General features: G+C 34.7%; 2 protein-coding genes across 2 annotated transcripts; both read right to left on the bottom strand.

The window, feature by feature from the left end:
* Positions 1 to 855: 855 nt before the first annotated feature.
* LOC105167042 (omega-3 fatty acid desaturase, chloroplastic) lies at positions 856 to 3,632 on the bottom strand. The gene is given in 8 exon segments (NM_001319690.1): positions 856 to 1,312; positions 1,404 to 1,541; positions 2,007 to 2,087; positions 2,256 to 2,441; positions 2,535 to 2,627; positions 2,747 to 2,813; positions 2,917 to 3,006; positions 3,124 to 3,632. Coding segments are annotated over 8 exon segments (1,344 nt in total). The 5' UTR covers positions 3,630 to 3,632; the 3' UTR covers positions 856 to 1,129.
* Positions 3,633 to 7,652: 4,020 nt separating this feature from the next.
* Positions 7,653 to 20,340, bottom strand: LOC105167041 (transducin family protein / WD-40 repeat family protein). The gene is given in 24 exon segments (XM_088882542.1): positions 7,653 to 7,982; positions 8,604 to 8,666; positions 8,750 to 8,853; positions 8,929 to 9,003; positions 9,122 to 9,305; positions 9,375 to 9,468; positions 9,544 to 9,599; positions 11,135 to 11,252; positions 11,679 to 11,803; positions 11,884 to 12,083; positions 12,177 to 12,465; positions 12,550 to 12,677; positions 13,923 to 13,995; positions 14,080 to 14,178; positions 14,303 to 14,518; positions 14,591 to 14,929; positions 15,858 to 16,317; positions 17,159 to 17,234; positions 17,624 to 17,727; positions 17,837 to 17,928; positions 18,114 to 18,167; positions 18,873 to 18,957; positions 19,474 to 19,604; positions 20,090 to 20,340. Coding segments are annotated over 24 exon segments (3,333 nt in total). The 5' UTR covers positions 20,150 to 20,340; the 3' UTR covers positions 7,653 to 7,874.
* Between the last annotated feature and the right edge of the window lie 40 nt (positions 20,341 to 20,380).

Below are 20,380 nucleotides of genomic sequence, written 5' to 3'. Positions count from 1 at the left end.
GGGAATGGCATGCGATATCTGTCAGTATCTACTAAAACATGAATAGTTAATGTGTATGGAATTGGGACAGACTCAAAAGTCATAGAAATTACTTCACATAAACTAATTGTTATGAGTTTAAATTAGGCGTTGAAGTTAAAAAGAATGAAAAGGTGAACAAAATATCTATTAGAGGAGTAGTTTAATGTTATGGGGACAGACTCCGAGGTCATCTCAAGATTACTTCACCTAAGCTACTTGACATAAGTTTAAATTAAAAAATAATGAAAAATCATCTTGAAAAACTGATTATAGTACAAGTCTTCTGTTCATATATTGTCTGGTTATTAGTGGTAGGAGAAACTGAGTTTTCATGTATTATTAAAAATTTCAAGTATCCACTAGTTTTATATGTGTATGATTAGAAGAGAAAGATGTGCAGCAGCCATCCAAGAACCAATTTGCAATTTTCCACTTCTATAATTGGCGTTGTGCATATAGAGTTTCCATGTTTATGTCAATCTACATGAGCTCACAAGAAGCTATAAATTTATCATCAGATGAATCCCTTTGCAATAAATAAAAAGCATCGACATAACTGTTGATTTGGGGGCTCTTGTATAAAAAAAAGGATGATAATTGATATGTTTTTCTGATTCCATGTTCGTGCTTAGTTGTCTAAATAGATCCCACCCTCCCACTTCCACGATATTAATCTGGAGTTATTTTTAAAAAGTTTGAAGACAATTACAATCATTTATGTAATATAAACTTTGCATAAATCCCATCAACTCAAAAAGTTGTTTGATAAGTCTGGATTCCTGGAATCTGCTAAGGACAATGTAAAATGACATGAGCGTCTCCAACACAAGTTATTGAGAAAATTTTCCTTCAATATCGAAGTACATCGCGACATCGTTACATCCTTGCACAAATAGGCGTCAAGTGTTTGTGATCTATAACAACTATATTGTACTCCATCACGGGAGGAAAAAATTCAATTCTCTTGGTGAAAGAATCCAAGGCCCTGCAGTTAATTATGGTTATATGAGCTCATACCAGTGTCTGCAACAGCTAACAGAGAGTTAGTCATGACTTGCCAAGTATCGAGATCTTAGAGTTGGCTTTTCAGCCATTGATATTATCAAGATCACGATTTCTCAGCTCCAGTCAGCTGAGGATCTGTCTGATAATAGACAACGTCACCCACATCGCTCACATAGTGATCCCTCTTCAAGCTTCGTGTGAGATCTCCCAGTAAGTGGAATGGGAGAGGAGCCGATTTTTTGGGCTCCCTGTAATACTTGCCCAGTACTGGCTTAGCAGCTTCAGTCTGCATAGGAAACAGAAATCAGAGCTCTATCGTTGTTGATGGAACTTTGATTAGTGAGGACAATTTCTCGAGCAAAATGGAGAAAACTTACAGCTTCTATCAAATGATAATGTGGGATTTGAGGGAAGAGGTGATGTATCACATGAGTCCCTATATCGTGGTGGATGTTATTGATCCATCCATAATCACGATCAAGAGTCGTAAGCCCCCCTCTCAAATAACTCCATTCCTGTTTTATCAAAAACATAACTAAGTGACTCCATTCCTATATTACCGAACACAACAACTAAATAAGTGACTGAGTAATGGAGTATATCGTCAGTAATGTTATAAGATTTTGCAGGTTCCGTATTGTAGAAACTATATAATAGTAAGAGAAACTTGACAACCTGCAGACTTAGGGGCATTCTTTAAATCAAGTAAAACTCGTGTTTTACCTTTTTTTCTTATCTTTTGCATGTATTTCATAATCTATCAGCAATTTCCTAGCACAAGTATTCTCTTAAAATATTACTAAAAGGTAGAAACTAATTGAATCACGACAAGATCACGTAGACCAATATATTTCTTGTGCTAACTGCTCAATTATTCCTTTTTTCCCAGATAGCTTAGTTTCCAGAAACCTCTGTTTATTCTCGGTGGAATTTTCACATCTTGGCACAACATCAGCTAAAATATTCTGTTTTGATTTTACCTTTCCGCGGTACCAAGGAAGCTTGTCCTCATGGCCATGGTGGTGTAAGTAGGTCACTAAGTCAAGCCACATTACATTTCCCTGCATTTGATTCAAATCCCAAGCTTTTTACCAAGAAGATCAAACGTTGCAAACAAATACTAAAAAGAAATTGAAAGAAGTCTATACAGTTAGTAAACAAAATTAAAGGCATACGTTTCTCCCAGAATAGAAGTAGTCATATAATCAGTTGGAATTGAAGTGACTAACCAAGTAAGGAATGCCGTATAGTTTGAGCAATTGGACCGGACCGATAACAAAAGACAACCCTACAAGTAACGCAAGCATTGCCGTCCAACAAACTGTTGATGTTATCACATCTTTCTTTTCGTTTGGGACAAACAAATCACTGTCTGGGTGGAAATGAGATCCTTGTTTCCCAGGACTTCTGCTCCACTGTCATGAAGTACGATGATTAAAACCAATCAGAGAAACCTTTTATTGTGAACTTGATTGAAAATTTTCCAGGTTAAGGAGTAACCAACTTACAAGATAGATGGGATATGCCAACAGAGGGAAAGGCAATGTGAACCTCAATTTCTTGGTAGCAGTGTCCAAATTCTTGTAAATCTTCTCAGACAACTAAACAGAAACAAAAAGGTAAACATTGAATTTTTATCTTTTTTTTTGCATCATTACAATTTCATCAGGATTTTCAACTTTAAGTTAATAAACAAGCAACTTGGAAAAAAAGGACTCACCGGGTGCCAAGATTCATCGTTCTCAACATGCCCATGATTCTGATGATGAGTCCTGTGACTAATTCTCCTGTACCATTCACCAAGACAGTGTTTTAAGCTCATTTTACAATCTAACAATACAGATTACAATGAATGATAATTCAAGATTAAACAGAAATTTTAAGACATACCATCCATGGTATGGAACCAGAATAGAAGAATGCAGAATATGACCAACCACACTATTCAACTTGGGATCATTTGAAAAGCTCCCATGACCACTGCAGAAATCCAGAACATGAAAATTAAACCCATGAATCCAACACAAACTGAACAGACAAAAAGCAGCAAAATGTTGACTTTCTTGAAGATCATTATAAAAAAGAAATAAAAATTACCAATCATGTCCAAGAACAAAGAGAGCCCAGAACATAGTACTCTGAGCAAACCAATACAAAGGCCAAACAACCCAATTGTTGAAATAGGCTGCCACAGCCGCCAATCCAAAAACGACAGCCACATCCCTAACCACATAGCCCATAGACCTCCATGGATCCTTAACCCAACAATGCTTCGGAATGGCTTCCCTAATGTCAGATAACTTAAATGGAGGCGGTGCCCCAGGGTCAAATTCTTCTCCGCCATTTATCACTCTCTCCCCTTCCTTATTTTCTTCTTCTTCTTCCACTTGCAGAACTCTCAGCGGAGCACTCACCCTCAGAGCCCAGTTTTTCTCCCTAAGAATCCCACTCGACAAACAGAATGAAGAACCATTTCCAAGATCTGTTCTTGAAAATCTCAGCTTTGTGGGATTGGAATTCAACAAAGGGTGGCCAGTTCTTGGCTTAGGATAGACCCTCGGGAGTGGCCTCAGACCACATTCTGATAAAACCCAACTCGCCATTTTGAGAGAAAGTCGGCCCAACTAAAAAACTCTATCAAGATTTCAGCTTTTTATGCGCTCCCTCACATCAAGTGAGAGAAAGAAACGTGTGGACTGAAAGGGTTTGCAGAAATATGTATATATATATGTATGTATGTAAGTACCCGATAGAATGCAAGTTGAGGTTTTGGTGGAGTAGATAGAGATAATACAAGGGATTCTCTCCTCAACCTCAAGTCTCTGCTCCTCCAAGAACCTCTCAACTTGTCTTGTGGATTTTGTTGAACTATAATTCAATTCTAAGGGCAAAATGGTTCGTTTATATACACACACACGCTCTTATGGGCCTCTCTTTCTTCCCTATTTCCCACACAGCAAGTCAGCAGCTAGAACGTGATTTCTATGCCTTTTTATTTTACTCAATTTTCCCTGTCAAGTAGAGCAAGGCGGTTTTCAACTTGTGGGGGTCCGCTTTAACACATGAATTATAATATAAGCTCATCAGATTGGTCCCAATATCAGAGAGACTTGGCCTAATCATAAATATGCCATCACTCATTATTTTTTCCCTGATAATGTGATATAATTTATGTATAATCTTTTTATAATTTTAAAAATTATATCTAATATTTTATCCAATAAATAAATACATTCGTTAATCAAAATTTAATAATTTTGTTGATATTAACAAAAAAAAAAAGAATAAAAATTGGTATTTATCTTTAATTAATTTAATACTAACTTATTACAAATTAAATAAATCAATAATAAGTCAATTATGAGTAAATTTGTATTTTGTTCGATTTTTTTTATTAATATCATCAAATTATGTGAATTTTGACTAACAAGGAACTTATTTATTAAATAGAAACAAACCTCAAGAGTATTAGATGTAGTTTTCCAAACTATAGGGTATTTACATGTAATTACATCAAATTTTAAAAGAGAGGAATGTAATTATCCTTCTTATTTTATTTGATTTTATGTTATTCTCTAGTGATAATTTTTAAAGTGATAGTCGAAGAGCAAAATTTTATTTTATTTAAACGATGAAATGATATGTAATCATGCGCAGCACGAATTCTATAATACACTTTTGTACTTCAAATAAGATGTGGAAGAAAGAATTAACTTATCTATTCCACAATGAATTCGTACAACGCAAATTGAAAATCAGTAAAATAGAGTATTCAAATTTAAAAGTTTTTGTATAAGAAACTAAAAAGTTCTCGAGTTACTTTTAAATTTTTAACAAATCGATCATTTCAGCTCCAATATCATTATTAATTGATCTTATACATTCAATAATCATATTTTATGTTTATACAGAAAAAGAATATTAAATTATTTCAACCTAACATCATTGTATCATCGGGATTTATTGATTTTTTTTTGTATTTCCAAGTGGAATATTCTTCTTTCTTACTAGTATATATTATTTATTTTAATCCGAAAAGGAGTTTTAGATGAAATTTTCGTTTAAATGAAGGAAAATTTGCTATTTAAATATAATATATGAGTTACCTCGTTTTTTCGTCTTCGACTTTGAATTCTTGAAAAACAACAATTGGGTGTATACCAAACTAGTCATGGGACGTTCTTGGAATCTAGCAGTTGGATTTTTGGCGCGTATCATGTGGGGGACAAATTAGTGTAAATTGCTTTTTAACCCCCTTTTAGTAAGAAATTATGTTTTGACCCATTTTCCAAACGTGTGGAAGGGAAAAGACAACTGACTGACGTGGTCGGACTTGGATTTCATACATATTTTCACATTTAGATTCAAAGGGTCCATTTGTTTTGAGTGGAAGGGGTCAATTTGATCATTTTCAAAAAGTGGGAGCCCTCTGCCGTTAAAAGTTTTTCCTCTTACCGGCCACCGACCAGGTAGAGCGACACAAATTTTATTAGGATAATTTAACCCTAGTAAATAAACTCTGTTTAAAGCAATTATTTAATTATTTAGGTTAATAATATTTTTCGTCCAGTAATTTAAGATCTTTTCATTTGTGGTCTAATTGATTACAAAATTCTTACTTTTAATCTCGTAATTTCTAAAAAAGTAGAACTTATTAATGTACCCTCAAACATAAGCCACCGACCACACTCAAAGCTCGTATCCTTTTACATCAATGTTTTGATACACTGAGTAATTAATAATAAATCAATTGATCAATATAAATAAAAATTATAAAACAAATTACATAAACTCACAAGATAAATTCCCATATATTTAGTAGGATCCAAACTTATGATTTTGAACTTAACCACTGTGTCCAAGTGAAAGACTATTAATTAAATTTTTTTTAATTTCAATTACGCTCAGTTATATTAAATTAATTATGTGGTAAATTCGTATTATTGTAATAAATATAAAATTTTTAAGAAAAATAATTATATTAAAAATCATATGAATATAATAACACTTAAAATGTAATTAATCTGTAAGATGAAATTTGTTTGAAATAAATTAATGTTTTTCCGTCCATGTCCAATTGTCCATGGCCGGTGAAAATCATTAATACTGTTTAAGTGACCTATTTCTCAATCTCAATCATTATTGGGAAGGCCGCTTTTCTCCAACTCTTCCGTCCACTATACCGCGAAAAATATAGTACGGATTATTATACCTCCATCAGATTTGATATAATTATATGTAAATTATTTAAAATTTAAAATTTTTAATATTTATTTTCATCTTACAAATAAATTTATTTGTTAGTCAAATTCATCGAATTTATTGATATTAATAAACAAAAAAATATAAAAAAATTTATATTAATATCCAATTGACTTATCAATGATTTATTCCACATCATCCAATCTTTTTTTCTTAACAAAACTATCTTACTACATCTTCCTACGCTAATACACATACAAAAGTATATTTTATTGTTATAAGAATAATTTGGTGAAAAAAATATATAATCTTTTAAAAAACGAGAACTATTCGTCTCACAAATTAGAATTTCGATCTCTTAACATTTAAAATACCAATTGATGTAATAAATTATTACCGATCAATTTCTTTAAAGAGAAGAAAAAAAAAAAGCAAAAATGAGAAACTTTAATTAAGCAAATTTGAAGGACTGGATTTAGATATTTGATTAGGATGTTTAACTACGGACCATAATCATGTTACAATATTACCTTTATTAACAAAATTGATTTGTATTATTGTCAACCACGACAAGGTTTTGTGGTCGACACCATTTTTATATTCATGCAGCCAAATATCGTGTTTTTTTTTTTTTTTAAACGTGTTTAAGTAGGAGAAGCAAATATTTTAATTTCATACCTGCAATCTATTGTGTTCTCAAATATTTAACATTAAGAGACTGTTTCTTTCTTCTTGCCTTTTCTTTTATTTTCTTTTTTTTTTTGGGTCAAAAATAGACCATTTTTTGGATATTAATTATATTGCACTTTTATAATATTTGTTGTCATCCAATAAATAAATTCCCTATTAGTAAAAATTCACCGAATTTGCTGAAATTAATAAAAGAAAATTGAATAAAAACCCCTCTCACCAAACGTTTTTTGTGAAATATTCATATGGGGTTTTGAAGAGGATATCCCAGAAAGAATTTCCAAGAAAATCTACCCAACGATTTGGGTTTGAGATCTTCTGAAAAGATGGATTCTCTTGTTTGGATCTCATGCAATGTTGTCCCACTTTGAATATGAGTTGAGAGGCTAGGGGCTGAGCCTGAGCAGCTGCGGCCACGGTCTCTTTCCTTCTCTCTTCTCAATCTTGAGATCATTAACACCTAGTCCTCGTATTAAGACACATTTGTGCCGACTTGTGGAAGCTACTGAAATATACTATATATGACTTTACTAATAATTATTTCAGATCAAATTGATTATATAGTAAAATAATATACATATTATGTGATTGGTTATCCTCTGTGAACAATGTATCAATTATATAACAAATATATTACACTTTTTATATAATTTATTCAAATTTAACCAAATCCAATGTGGACTTGAATTTCCCAACATAAAAGCACCAAAAAATGGGTTACTCTGAATCAATAATAACCGTAAATAGAGAAAAATATAATTGCACTTTTAAAAGAGTATAGATGTAATTAATCACATAATAACTTGCACTCATCACGATTTAAATTACGAGTACTGAACAAATCGACCATACAATAATCCGACTTCAAACGCAAACCAACTACGTCATAATATCTGTAAAATTTCTAGCCTTATAAAAGATTGATTCCAGCCAGGAAGATCAGGTGATGTATGCAGTCATAAATTCCACCACTTACGTTTTTCCATATTCTTAGCAAGCTGATGTGCCAACGATGAGAAGTTCTCAGCACCGCTTTGGAGCTCTGCAGTCTGTCTGCTGAGTTGCTGGAACAAATCAGAGAAGCAAATTCAGAAATGTTAAGACCTACAGAACAGTTTTAACATGAAGACAACTTCATTTAGCACAAGTCTGGTTTTGCATATCCAAGACGATGACAGAATTGGAACTCGAGAAAATACTCCAGAAAAGAGATATACTCCATATAAGTTGAAAAAAGAGATGCGAACAGGGTATGGTAAAGTTATTATTGTTGACATAAAAGAGAGACTTTGTCTTTGAATCAGGATAAGTTTGGAGCTTTCAGGTTGTTGGGTTTTTCAACACAGAAACTTGGAGGGAAGGAATTTGAAATTTTGTGAGTACTAGGGGTATAGTTTGTAGTTGCACTGCCGCTCAGGGGAAGTCACTGTAATTAACCCTAGTAATTAACTCTGCTCGATATAATGAACCAATTTTCGTGGTTGTTGAGACGGTTAACAGTCACATAAAAATAAACAAATAACTGCTTGGTCTCCAGTTGCTTCTGACCCATTTACATCAACATCTAAATTTGGACAAAGGTCACAACAACGTCTCAATGTTCTCACTAAACTTCAAACTTTGGAATATAAGAATATTCAGTATCCGTTGTATTAATCTTAAGCACTTGATTTTGGTGGGATTACCTCAAGTTTCTCCTTGCGTTCCATAAGTTTATTCTTAGCTTCTGATGCTGCACCTGCTGCATCCTGAAACCAAAGAAACAGTCAGATGGTGAAATTACCATTTAAGCATGCAGTAATGAACAAGCTACTTAAAGGAAATAACTTACCCCCGTCTTCCTATATTTTGCAATGATTTCTTCACGCGTCCGAGTTGTTGGTTTAACATCAGTGGAACTGCCTTCGAATAATTTTTCCCTCTCACTTTCCTTTGCTGAATAGGCAGAAAAGAATTTCAGGCCCAGCAAAGCTTAAATCGCTACCATAAAAAGAAATCCATAACTTCTACCTTTCATATGATCACTGCTCTTTTGTGAGGATGAAACCACAACAACAGGTTCATCAATGTCTATGTCAACGTCATCTGCAAATAATATTACACAATTTTAGGAGCAGAAGTCATTAAAACTTCTTTATTTCTTCGTATCTCCAAATCAAGAATACAACTTGCTTTAGGGTGGGAGTTGCCAACTCAAACTCACCTATTTGAAGTTCCATATCTTCTAGATCATATGAATTATAGGGATCAGAGAACGGAAACCTTGAAAATATTTTTTCCAGATGTGCAATCAGAATTTCACGAGCTTCCTTATAGTTGATATCCTGCTCTTCTTTAACCCCTTTCAACCCCTTTATCACATTACTAACAAATCCAGGCATACCACTCTGTCCAAAAGAATAATCAAATTCTTCTAGAGTTCAAAAAATTGAAGAAAACAAGAATGTATTTATGACCTGTGCCTTCTTTTGGTATTGGAAGAAATTCACGTCCACATCTGCAGCAACTGCGAGGGCTTTATCATGTAGGCAAGGTAATGACTCGGGCATCCTAAAACAGGAAAGCTTCTTGTCAAGAATCAGAGAGACAGCGGGTGGAGAGAGGGACGGAGAGAGGGGGCCTGACCTGAATTCATTTTCAAATGCCAAAAGAGATACAAAAACAAATTCACCTCCATTGACCTAGAACAAGGTAAACACCATCAGCTCAAGTAACATATCCATATGATTGAGTTTCAGAAAATGTTCTTATGTCCATGGTACTCAAAATCTCTTGCCATGATAGAATCCCGTAATTATAATAGATTATAACCTAGCAACTATTACGCTAGGGATTAGTAGAACATTGAATAATAAAAATTGGCTTTAGCAATAAAGTGCATGCCAAAAATTTTCTCAGCTCTACACTCCAAGAAAGAGGAAATGAATAATGAAGTATTCAGCAGGCAAGAGATAATTCTGGAATTAAAATTCAATTTTACCAATTTCAAGCAGGTACATAAGATTGTAGAATCAGGCCATCAAAAAGGCGGGCTATTCTGTTTACCACTCTTATTCTATCAATAGATCATCAGTGTGAAACTCTAAAGTCAGCAGCAATTAAGATTGTATATCAAAGCAATTGAGCCTGAACTGTTATAATCCAAATCCCAGATGGCCACCTGCAAACTAAGATTGAGCAAGATCAGAAGCTGTATACACCTTAAACTATTCTAGCCCAGATCAGGTGTTGCAAACAACTTAAAGAATCTCAAGGGCTGAAACTGCGTCTCTGAAAGTCTGATTCGACTTGGGATCTGAAAGTCTACTGGGACTTAACCCTCTCCCTCTCAACTAAAATAACTTTCCTCTAATCGTATGCTACAAAAGAAATTGCTACAGTAAACTTTCAGATTTTAAGATCTCTCTTTGTCCACATCCCAGTTACCACCTAATTCAAGGTACCATTTGCAGCACGAGATTTTCTCCCCTTGTTCATTCTTTAAACTCCATTCATTTTTTTAGAAGCAAGGATACACAACCATCATCCAGTAAGAAGTGTTCAATTTTTGCATTGCCCATTCTTGCTCAATCATACCCGGGTCATTTAAACTTTATAACTTGCTGTTGCAGAACTGAGGTTCTCCAATTCACATCGTACTCGAATAAGGGACTGATATTGGTTTAGAGATCTAGATATATATTACCTATTATTCTTAAGCCATTATATCATCAACAAGAATTCTCTAGCAATGCCTTCTCGTAATCCACATATATCCTACAAAGATAGCAGCAATAGTTGTGAGCTCATTGTGAGGTTACACTAGGAACTAGCAGCTCAATCAGTTGGATAAGTCAACCAACTATAGGCAAGATATACATAAGCTTCCCCACATTCTAACGCTTCTACTCATTCTAAAGGAACAAGCTAGCAAAAATATTCAACAGTCAATTTAAACCAATCAGTTTAGAGAAATTTGAAGGAAATTTTATATTTGCCAAAAAAGGCAGTAAATTTAACCAGGGCTTTGAGAATCAGAGGCAGGGAACATGTTCACCAGCGGTTCTGCAAGGGGAGTTAATTTCTTCAGTTAAAAAGGAGGGAAACAATTGTAAAGAATCTAGTTCTTACCTTCTTTTAGATGCATGCTATACAGAGAGGATGAAGTTTCAGTGATTCAGAAAATACATGCAAGTAGGATTTAAGGTGAAGTCTATTTCTATGTCAAGGAACCAACCAGGGTAATCTGCCCTTTGTCAGAAGAGCTCATTGTCTTGTCCATATTGTTCTTGAAGTTCCACCTTAGTAGTGACATCATAGTCGTGTTGCCCAGCAGTTGAAGCTCTGGTAAAGACCTAAAAGATACAAAACATTAACATTTATCTATACTTTCCTTTGCATGAATGAATGCATGGGAAAAAATATGTACTCCAACTATTTCATCAAAATCACAGTTAAAATGGTCAGGGAAAACCAACTGCCTCAATAATTGAATGGAGATTGATATGTGTATTTCTTTTCTTACAGCCCCTTTTTAACATAAATTACCTCGAGGTGAACATGTTTTAACAAAATACTTCTTTAGAGAATGGTCGCAGCATTTTAGTTGTACTCAATCCAACTGAATTACCAGGTAGCTTTGCACTTAATATATATAAAAAAGAAGAGAAGGCAAATTTGACAATTAATTGCCTTTATGCAGTACATTATCAATCATGAGTCAGGTGCCATCTAACAGAACATTATCACAATCGAAAAGATAATATACAATAAATGAATACCTTATTTCAATATCTCCACTTTGATAAACTATTATGATTCCATATTTTTCTGTGTCTCTGTTGCAGATTGCAGTCCAAGAACATGGTTTCTCAAGTTTCAATTCGCGGACAAAATTATGATCCCCCTACATATTAACGATTTGTCAAAAGGTGTGAAAGAAATACTATTGAGTTAAACTGAGAGTGGATTAACACATGAGAGCACCTGAATCAAAGACTTTAATGGGTAAAAGTAAAAAGCATCCTCACAACAGAGTAAAATCTGAGATGCCAGGGTCTTGTGCTCTAAATTTGTGCGCTGCATAGCTTCTTCGACTTTTGATAAATCACTCTGCATAGCTTCTATATGCTGGAAAGACATAATTGAATCATTTCTGGACCCTTCTGGGTGAGGATGCTTCAATTCTGCACGCAGACAGGTTCAAGAACATATCTGAAGAAGTAAGGATCTGATTATGAAATAAACCATAAGATTTTATGCAAAGAGGAGCATATTACCTAATAAATACATGTTTATTGCAATCGAATTTTCTTTTGGACGCACTGGCGGTGAACTGATCATATTCCCTGTGGTACTATCCATCAAGACCATGTGTGCATCTCTCATCAAGAAAAGAATGATCTCTGTTGCTGATTCACTTCCAGTTCCATCATCAGAGTTGTTTGCACTATTCTCATAAGTATCAGGTGAAGTTTTAATAGCCACAGAAATGACTGGTGACATCAAGCTAGACACAGAGTCTGTAACAAATAAAACTGAAGGTGAACTAGTATCAAGCACTGCAACCTGTAACAGGGCAAATACAATTTTAGACTAATTTGTATTGGTTAACAGGCATTTAATGATTCAATAATTTTTTAGTAACAGTACCTTTCCACACTCAAATCCAGCAACAAGTCTGATGCCAGAAGTTGCAAATTGTAAGGCAGCCACAGCAGAAGTAAGTATGGAATATATGGTAGAACAAGCATTTCTCTCCTTGGGTAGGTAATCATGCACTGCAGATGAACTACACACTGGTCATTGAAGAGAACCTACTACATAAACTACTGAAAACACCCCCGCAGTGGACATTGGGATCCCTTACAGCAACATGAAGGAAAGACAAATAAAACGCAACTGCTACAATTAACACCAAGAAGAGTTACATCCTAACATATTTAAAGTAGGTGGGATTTATACACTATTCAGAACTGTCTATCCTGTAAACCCCCTTACTTTGAGTTATGAGACAAAACTTTTGGAGAGTACCAATGGTGTGATAACAGTAGTAGTGATAGAGTCATTATCAAGAAGCTCCATAAGTAACATCTGAGATTAAAGAAAACTCATAAATGATTTACAGGGTGTTTGGCTAATCTTATCTAAAACATCTTATAAGCTCCTACATCATATAAGATGTTTTAAGAACTTAAAAATGTGGAATCTTATTTTAAAAATAAGCTCAAAAGGTATTTGGATAACTAAGATTTCAAAGCCTATAAGATGTTGGAGTGTTTGGCATAATAAGCGATTCATACTGTAAAAACGACCGAAAAAGCTAACAAAATAAGACAAATAGATAATTTTGCTTTGGAATGAAAAATGTCAATTGTATGAAGGGTAAAAGTGAAATACTAACAAAATTATGAGTGTATTTTTGTCTATTGAATGTTAAGATTAAAGAGCTTAAAGATGTTTTAGGAAAAGTCAGGTGAAGTTTATCTTTTTTTTTAAGGAGCTTATATGATCCAAAACATCTTACAAGCTTTTAGAAAAAAAATTGCCAAAAGGTTTTTAAGATCCTATAATATGTTTTCAGTAGCTTATAAACTCAGCCAAACACCCTCTTAATCTGATGATGTTAACAACTAACATGCATATTTTACGATAGGAAGCAAGTCACTAACCTGCTCCACCCTTTGGATATTATTAGCTAAAAGATGAGCAAACAATCATAAGGTCAGTTTAGGATCCTTTGATTACATGGAGCTTCAGTTGTAGCTCCCATCTCCCAAATTTTGATGCTAACTCAAACTAGTTACAAAGAATAGTAAACCCACCTTAAAATCCTAAAAATTAACTTCATTATACATATTTCTTTTTCAGTAGAACTTCATTATACATAAGCTCACTAGTTTATGCCAAACAAGCCAAATTCCAGGCGTGAAGCCCAATCTTAGCATAGTAAAATGACTGATAGCAAAAAACCATTAAACAAAGAATAAGGATGACCACAGACAAAATGAAAATGAAAACCTCACCTTCATGTTTGGTTTCAGTTACGATGGTAACGGCTCTTTGATCTGAATTTCCATGTAACCTATAAAGGAAAATCTGTATAGAGATATGAAACTTTTTCAGTAATATCAATAACTTCTGGAAAAGCTAGTGAGGAAAAATACTGAAGCTATTCCTTACAACACCAAATTCATTGCCAATAGCTAAAGTTAAGTTAGCAGAACATAAATCCAAAGCTGATATCGGCGCATTTGCACCAGCAACTTCATTGCCCTTTATCTGCCAGCATGCAGCATATGCTATGTTAGTGTGCAATAAATAGTATGTTGAAAACTCAGTATATAGACAAGGTACTATAGCAAACAATTTATAAGTTCAAGTCTATAGCTAGAACTGCACTAACCTCAAATCCTAAAACAGAAACAAGTGACAGAACCGGAAATGTGGCATCCCAAATTCGAACAGATCCATCTTGATACCCTCCTATATATATTCTCTTGATAGTATTGCATTCAGTTTCTGATATTCTATAAGGAACGCCACCTGTCAGAGGCCACTTTGTGCTCCTGCCAGTCAGCGTTTCTGATTGTTGTTTTGCAGGTGCAACTGTCTAATAAAACTATTTCTGATCATTAACATGAACAACTCAAGGAAGGAGTATCTGTAGATCATGGCTGAAGATATCCAATACCTCTGAGAGTGCATAAAAATTGTTTCTTTCTGAACTCATCATAAATAGCTCTCCCACAGTCATATATGGTTCCACTGTGGGTATAACTGAATGATATTCAAATGCATGCACAGAATGATTCTTTCCTCTCTCAGGTTTTAGGGTAGACAGAGAAGCATATTCGTAGAAATGCAGAAGTCCTGGATTGGTCAATACAAATATTGATGTAGCCATTTTGTTCTGCGCCTTATAAGAATTTGATATGACAAGAACATCTGAAAAAGATCCATGGAGTCTAAGGTCAACATGCTCGATGCACTTCAACTTTGCTAACCCAGAAGACCAATCAAGATCGAGGATCTGCAATAGAAGATCATTTGCAGAAAAATGATATATCCATCACTAAAGACTTAAGCAGGAAATAACAAATCTTGTTTGACTTCTTTACACATCTTCATTCTAATTGCGGACAGTATGAAAATCATGTGAACAATAAAAAGGAGTGATGTTGTAGAGCAAAAGTTAGAAAAAAAAAAAAGGCATTGCAGAAACAGTTATATTCACATAAATTTGTATGATCTTTGGGCCTTATATGGAGCAAAATCTTTTAGAATCTTGAATCAGGAACTAGATCGGATCAGGTCATAGAATCCGGGGGAGCTACTTGAATATTCAGTGACCACTCTTAGCTCCACATTAGACATTTAAACTGCTCTAATTTCTGTTTCTCTTAGATCCCCAACGTAAGGTGTGACAACTTAGATACATCGATTAGAACGTTCATATTAAGAATATTAGACCCAATGGCATCTGTTGCCTTTGTACTGTACATGAATATACGTTTTGATGCATTAACACATATAAGGAGCATATCATTGTGAAAATCTAGAGATGGATTCTGGCTTTTATTCGAGGTCATGTGGGAGGTCCAGAAAGAAGACATAATTAGCTGGTAGCCCATTATTAAATGTTCAGTGCAATCATAATCGATCAAGTGTGCTATAGACATACACAGACATAAATTTTCCAAGCAATCTGTAGAACATGTACTGTGCCTCAATCTCAATACATGGAGACACAACACATTACAAGAGAAAGAGAAACTAAGCCAGACTTCACTCATTGGGACTCAAGTTAGATAGCAGCCTAACTAGTTGGAAGAGCAGAACGAGACACATCTACAGCACAGGAAATTCAATTTAGGAAAATGGTTCTCGTTATTGCTACTAAGATTCATGTATATACCTCCAAAAAGTGAGAAGCTAATAGCCAGCAGTTCAGAGCATACCGTTAGTACTTCTTCAGATCCCATGTCTGTCCCACCATAGGCCAAAAGTTGACCTCCAGAACCATTTTGAGCTTTCTTGGGAGACCAGTGGAGAACAATGACAGGAAGTCTTCTGTCGGCCGACGATAGCTGTATCTTAACAACATCATTAGGTGGCTTTTGAGTTCTCTGAACTTTACCATTGTCAGAAACTGATAGGTCCCATAGCAAAATATCTCCATCCACATAACCAACAGCTAATACTGACCCATCAGGAGACACCCAACAGAGAGAGCTTATTTCCTTTTCTGTTTCTTCATTATCTAGTGCATCATTCAGGTAGGTATGGCTCTCATTATTCGAAAACTTCACAACCATACGCTCTTTCAGTTGCAGATCCTTATAGCCTCTAACATGAATAGCTCTATCTTCAGTAACATCCCACAAAATAATCAGCCCATTCTCAAATGCAATCAAAACCCTATTAAGAAAGAGCAGCAGTCAGTGTTCAATTCAATTCTTAAATGCAATAAAAATACTACAGGGAAACTGAAGTTGTCTGTGCTGAATCTCCTTACTGTAACAGATATCTGTATTAATATCTTTAATCTCCATGGATCTACAGATGGAAATGGTGGCGTTATATGTCATATTCTTCCTGAACAAATCTGGGTTACCATAAAAACCGGGTCGATATCTTTGTTTTTCCAATATATAAAAAGATACCCATTATTTTTTGGGACTTTTTTTAATATAAAGGATATAATTTTCATATTTTCAGGAAATGTTTCAACAATATTAAAAGCTTAATTTATATACTTAAAAGAGTGGTGGGTTAGGAGAAATACGTACGTTATTCAAAAGAATCCAAGGGTCAAAGTGAACCACTCCTCAACCAAGGGCAACTAACAATAAACTGATAAGGAGGCAGAAAGACTTTGTAATGAATGTAAAATCGTGATTAAGTGAAGACTAACAAGGAAGAACTTACGATGAAAATAAACTCTATGTAAAAGTAAAAAACACATGATTGTGCATATCTTTTGCAGTTGTTTTCTGAAGTGAAAAGAACTAAGACAGAAAAGAAAGGTTCTCTAATCAGTGTTTGTTGTGCCTCCTTCATGCAATTGTTAGAAAACATAAAAAAATTAAGCAGGAAAGGCCTCACATGCTAGTGGAAAAATTGAAGCATGGTATCGCATCTAAGGAATTGCAAACCTTTGAAGAATGAGCAAAGAAACACAAGAATCACAAAGGTATGAAAATCAGATGCTGAAATTTATAAAGAGATCCGTATTCAATTTAAAAACTTTATGTATTACCTATTCCCGCATGAACAGGGTTGGGAGAGTACACCAACAACAGACTGATGATCAGGCAATGAAACCCCAGCTCCTTCTACAAAGTTAATGACACCGCAAAATTATTTTGTAAGGCAAAAACTTTAACCCTACATGAAAAAAATAAAGATTGAGATTCTCTTCAAGAATGGAACAGGTTGCCAAAGCCCAAAAGACCTGCATATCTAAAGCTATAATACTTCCCATTAAGTTTACACAATTTTGTTCATTGTTACGGGGAGTAGGGGCTTGATTAACACTAACTTGCAACTTTCATTGTCTAAAGTTATAAAGGAAGACCAAAAGATTTACTCAATTCTTGGAGACCTTCTCTGTCTACTTAATTCAGACAGGGTAAATTCTCACAGCAGCCATCTAATAAGAGACCTTTGGACATTGCTAATAAGTAAACACACGTGTATTATGATTGTCTAAAGATCAAGTTACCAGCAATAAGATTTGGAGGGACGTGGTATGGCAATTGAAGAATATTTGCTTCTTCAGCATCATACTTGAGCACAGACACGAACCCATACTCATCACCAACATAGCTGAATTTCTCACAAAAGCAAAGGATAATCAGGCCACCATTCTGGCAATTCATTTCAGCCAGAAGCATACAGTTTTAGAAGCAAATATGTAAAACTTCCAAATCCTTACATGAAATTGGTACCAGATATAACAGCAAATGCAGTTATATTGGACTCCCATTGCATATTTGAAGAGAGACGCCTCTTCTCTAGATCCCAGACCTGCCAAGGTGCATACATGTCAACAGTTAAGGAACAAAGTTGGCGATCAGTGAAAGGAAGAATGTCAGGAATAAGAAGATAGAAATGAATCAACAGATTTTGCAGAACGAATTAAATCCACAGATTCCAGAGCAAGACAAAAATGTTTCAGCAGATGAAGTTGGATAGCCGGCATACTATCGTACCTGAATTTCGTTCTCATTGGAGACACTCACCAGAAACCCTTGGTTTTGCAGGAACTGAAAAGAATACATAAGGAAAATCAATAAAATAAGGTCTTACTTGAGTATCCAGAAGCCAGAAGCCAAAAGCCTATAACATCAGTAAGAGTCACAGGTTTTCTTTAGAAAAGAAATCAGTGGCTCGCTCATTCATGCAAACATTGAATTAACATATACAAAAAAAACTCAGACAACATGTGTAATAAGAAGGCTTTTCACCATTTATCAATGGGTAAGAGTGTACGAAGACATCGACAGAATTACAGTCAAGTAAACACCAGAAAACTATATCTAAAATATATAAATTATAAAAATGAACAGTTATTACAGCAGCTACCACTAAGGAAACAGTGATAACATAAAGAATAAAACCATGGAAGAATTCATTCCTCAATTGTCGACACTTAGTAAGGATTTGGAAACTCTTGTCAAAATAAACTAAAAACAAAGTCAAAGAATAGAGAATAAACCAAGACAAAGGTTCATTTATAAAAATGAACAGTTACTACAGCAGCTACCACCAGTCAAACAGTGATAACATAAAGGATAAAACCATGGAAGAATCCATTCCTCAATTGTCGACACTTAGTAAGCGGTTTGGAAACTCTTGTCAAAATAAACAATAAAACTTCAAAGTCAAAGAATAGAGAACAAACTAAGACAAATATAGAGAGTGAGGAGGATGAATAAGATGAAAATTCTACCATAAATAAATCGACAAACCTCTAGGTTCTTAAAGGGTAGGGCTTTGGGAGATATAAGAAGTCCCTCAATGTTGTCACCACCAACCACTTTAATCCTTCCATCCCTGAAATCCCATTAAATAAAAGAAAAGAATTACAAAAAGCATAGCATGGACAATCAAACTTTGATGGCCAGGATGTCCGCCACGAACTAGATGTTCTAACTATCACTTAACATGTAAACAACTCTTGTCCTTCACACCTTATAGCATGAAAAGAGCCAGCAATGACGCCTAGAAGGTATTCTCCAGGGCTAATAACTATGATTATTAACTAATGATGACAAGTTAATGCAACCGAAGAATGTAAAGATTCTAAACAGGAATGTATAAGGTAACTCCAAAAGAATGCATGTTTATAATGTAACAGATAATCAGTCAAAGTTAAATGCAACAAGGTAATTGCTTACGATTTGCTATTGACATCAGTAATTTGCTTTAAGATATGATAAGTGAAGGGTTGCCATATAAACCATGCTACAGTAGCTTGTATGCCTTACGAATATTGAGGAATCGTTATTACTGAAACAAAAATACCAAATACACTGAATCTATTCATGTGAAAAAGAGGATTTAACTCACAGAGTCCCTATTGCCAAGAGGCGTTGGATTGGGTCAAACGCAAGAATTGATGCAGTTGATGGGATGCCATAATGAACAGCAACACGTGGTGCAAATTCTGATGATGCCATGCTTTCACGCGCAACATCCGGCTGAAGAAAAATGTAAATCATTATTGATAAGCAAATTCTAAAGAGACGAAGTTGTCAATAGATGATTAGGAATACAATTATACTTATGCTAGCTGCAATTACTGAAAAATGGCACTTTCCATGGATATTCAATTGTTAAGCAAAATTCAAGAAATTATTCCACAAGCACAGCTTCCCACCAATTCCTTACTTCATCATATAAAACCTAAAAATTACGGGTATCATGTACTATCTCAGATTGGGAAAACCATATACAAAGTATCAAGAATCCATATCCTCCAAAATATTGAGATCACGGGAATTCGACTCACTCACGCACTAAAATCAAATAATCCTATTATTATCACAAAGTTATTTAATAAAATACATTCACCAAATGAGCTAATTCTAGATAATTAAAATCAACAAGATGAAATAAACCAACAAGGAATCCTTTTTCCAAAAAAAAGAGGGGGGGGGGGGGGGAGGGAAATTCTTCAGTTTACCTGGGAAGAAGGGGTTGCGGTTTGGGATTGAGGGGACTTATGGAATAATTTAGCAAACATAATATATTCGAAGGAAGGAACAGTTGTTGTTTTTTATAAGCAGGAACAGTTCTCTTGACTTTTATGAAAATTGGTAAAATTGATTATGTTCGAATTTGTCTGAAGAAGAATTTGATGTTCAACGGTCGCGAGTGGAGCTGTTATTGTTAATAGAGTGGGTTGTGTGCGTAACGTGACGCCAAAAGTAAGGTGAGTTGGCAGAAAATGGGTAGTGATGGAATACAAGAAAGA

This window comes from Sesamum indicum, linkage group LG7, assembly GCF_026168435.1.
Source record: "Sesamum indicum cultivar Baizhima isolate 11 linkage group LG7, ASM2616843v1, whole genome shotgun sequence".
Classification (NCBI taxonomy): domain Eukaryota; kingdom Viridiplantae; phylum Streptophyta; class Magnoliopsida; order Lamiales; family Pedaliaceae; genus Sesamum; species Sesamum indicum.
Note: the sequence above shows the minus strand (reverse complement) of the source record. Positions and strands in the feature narration are given on the sequence as shown.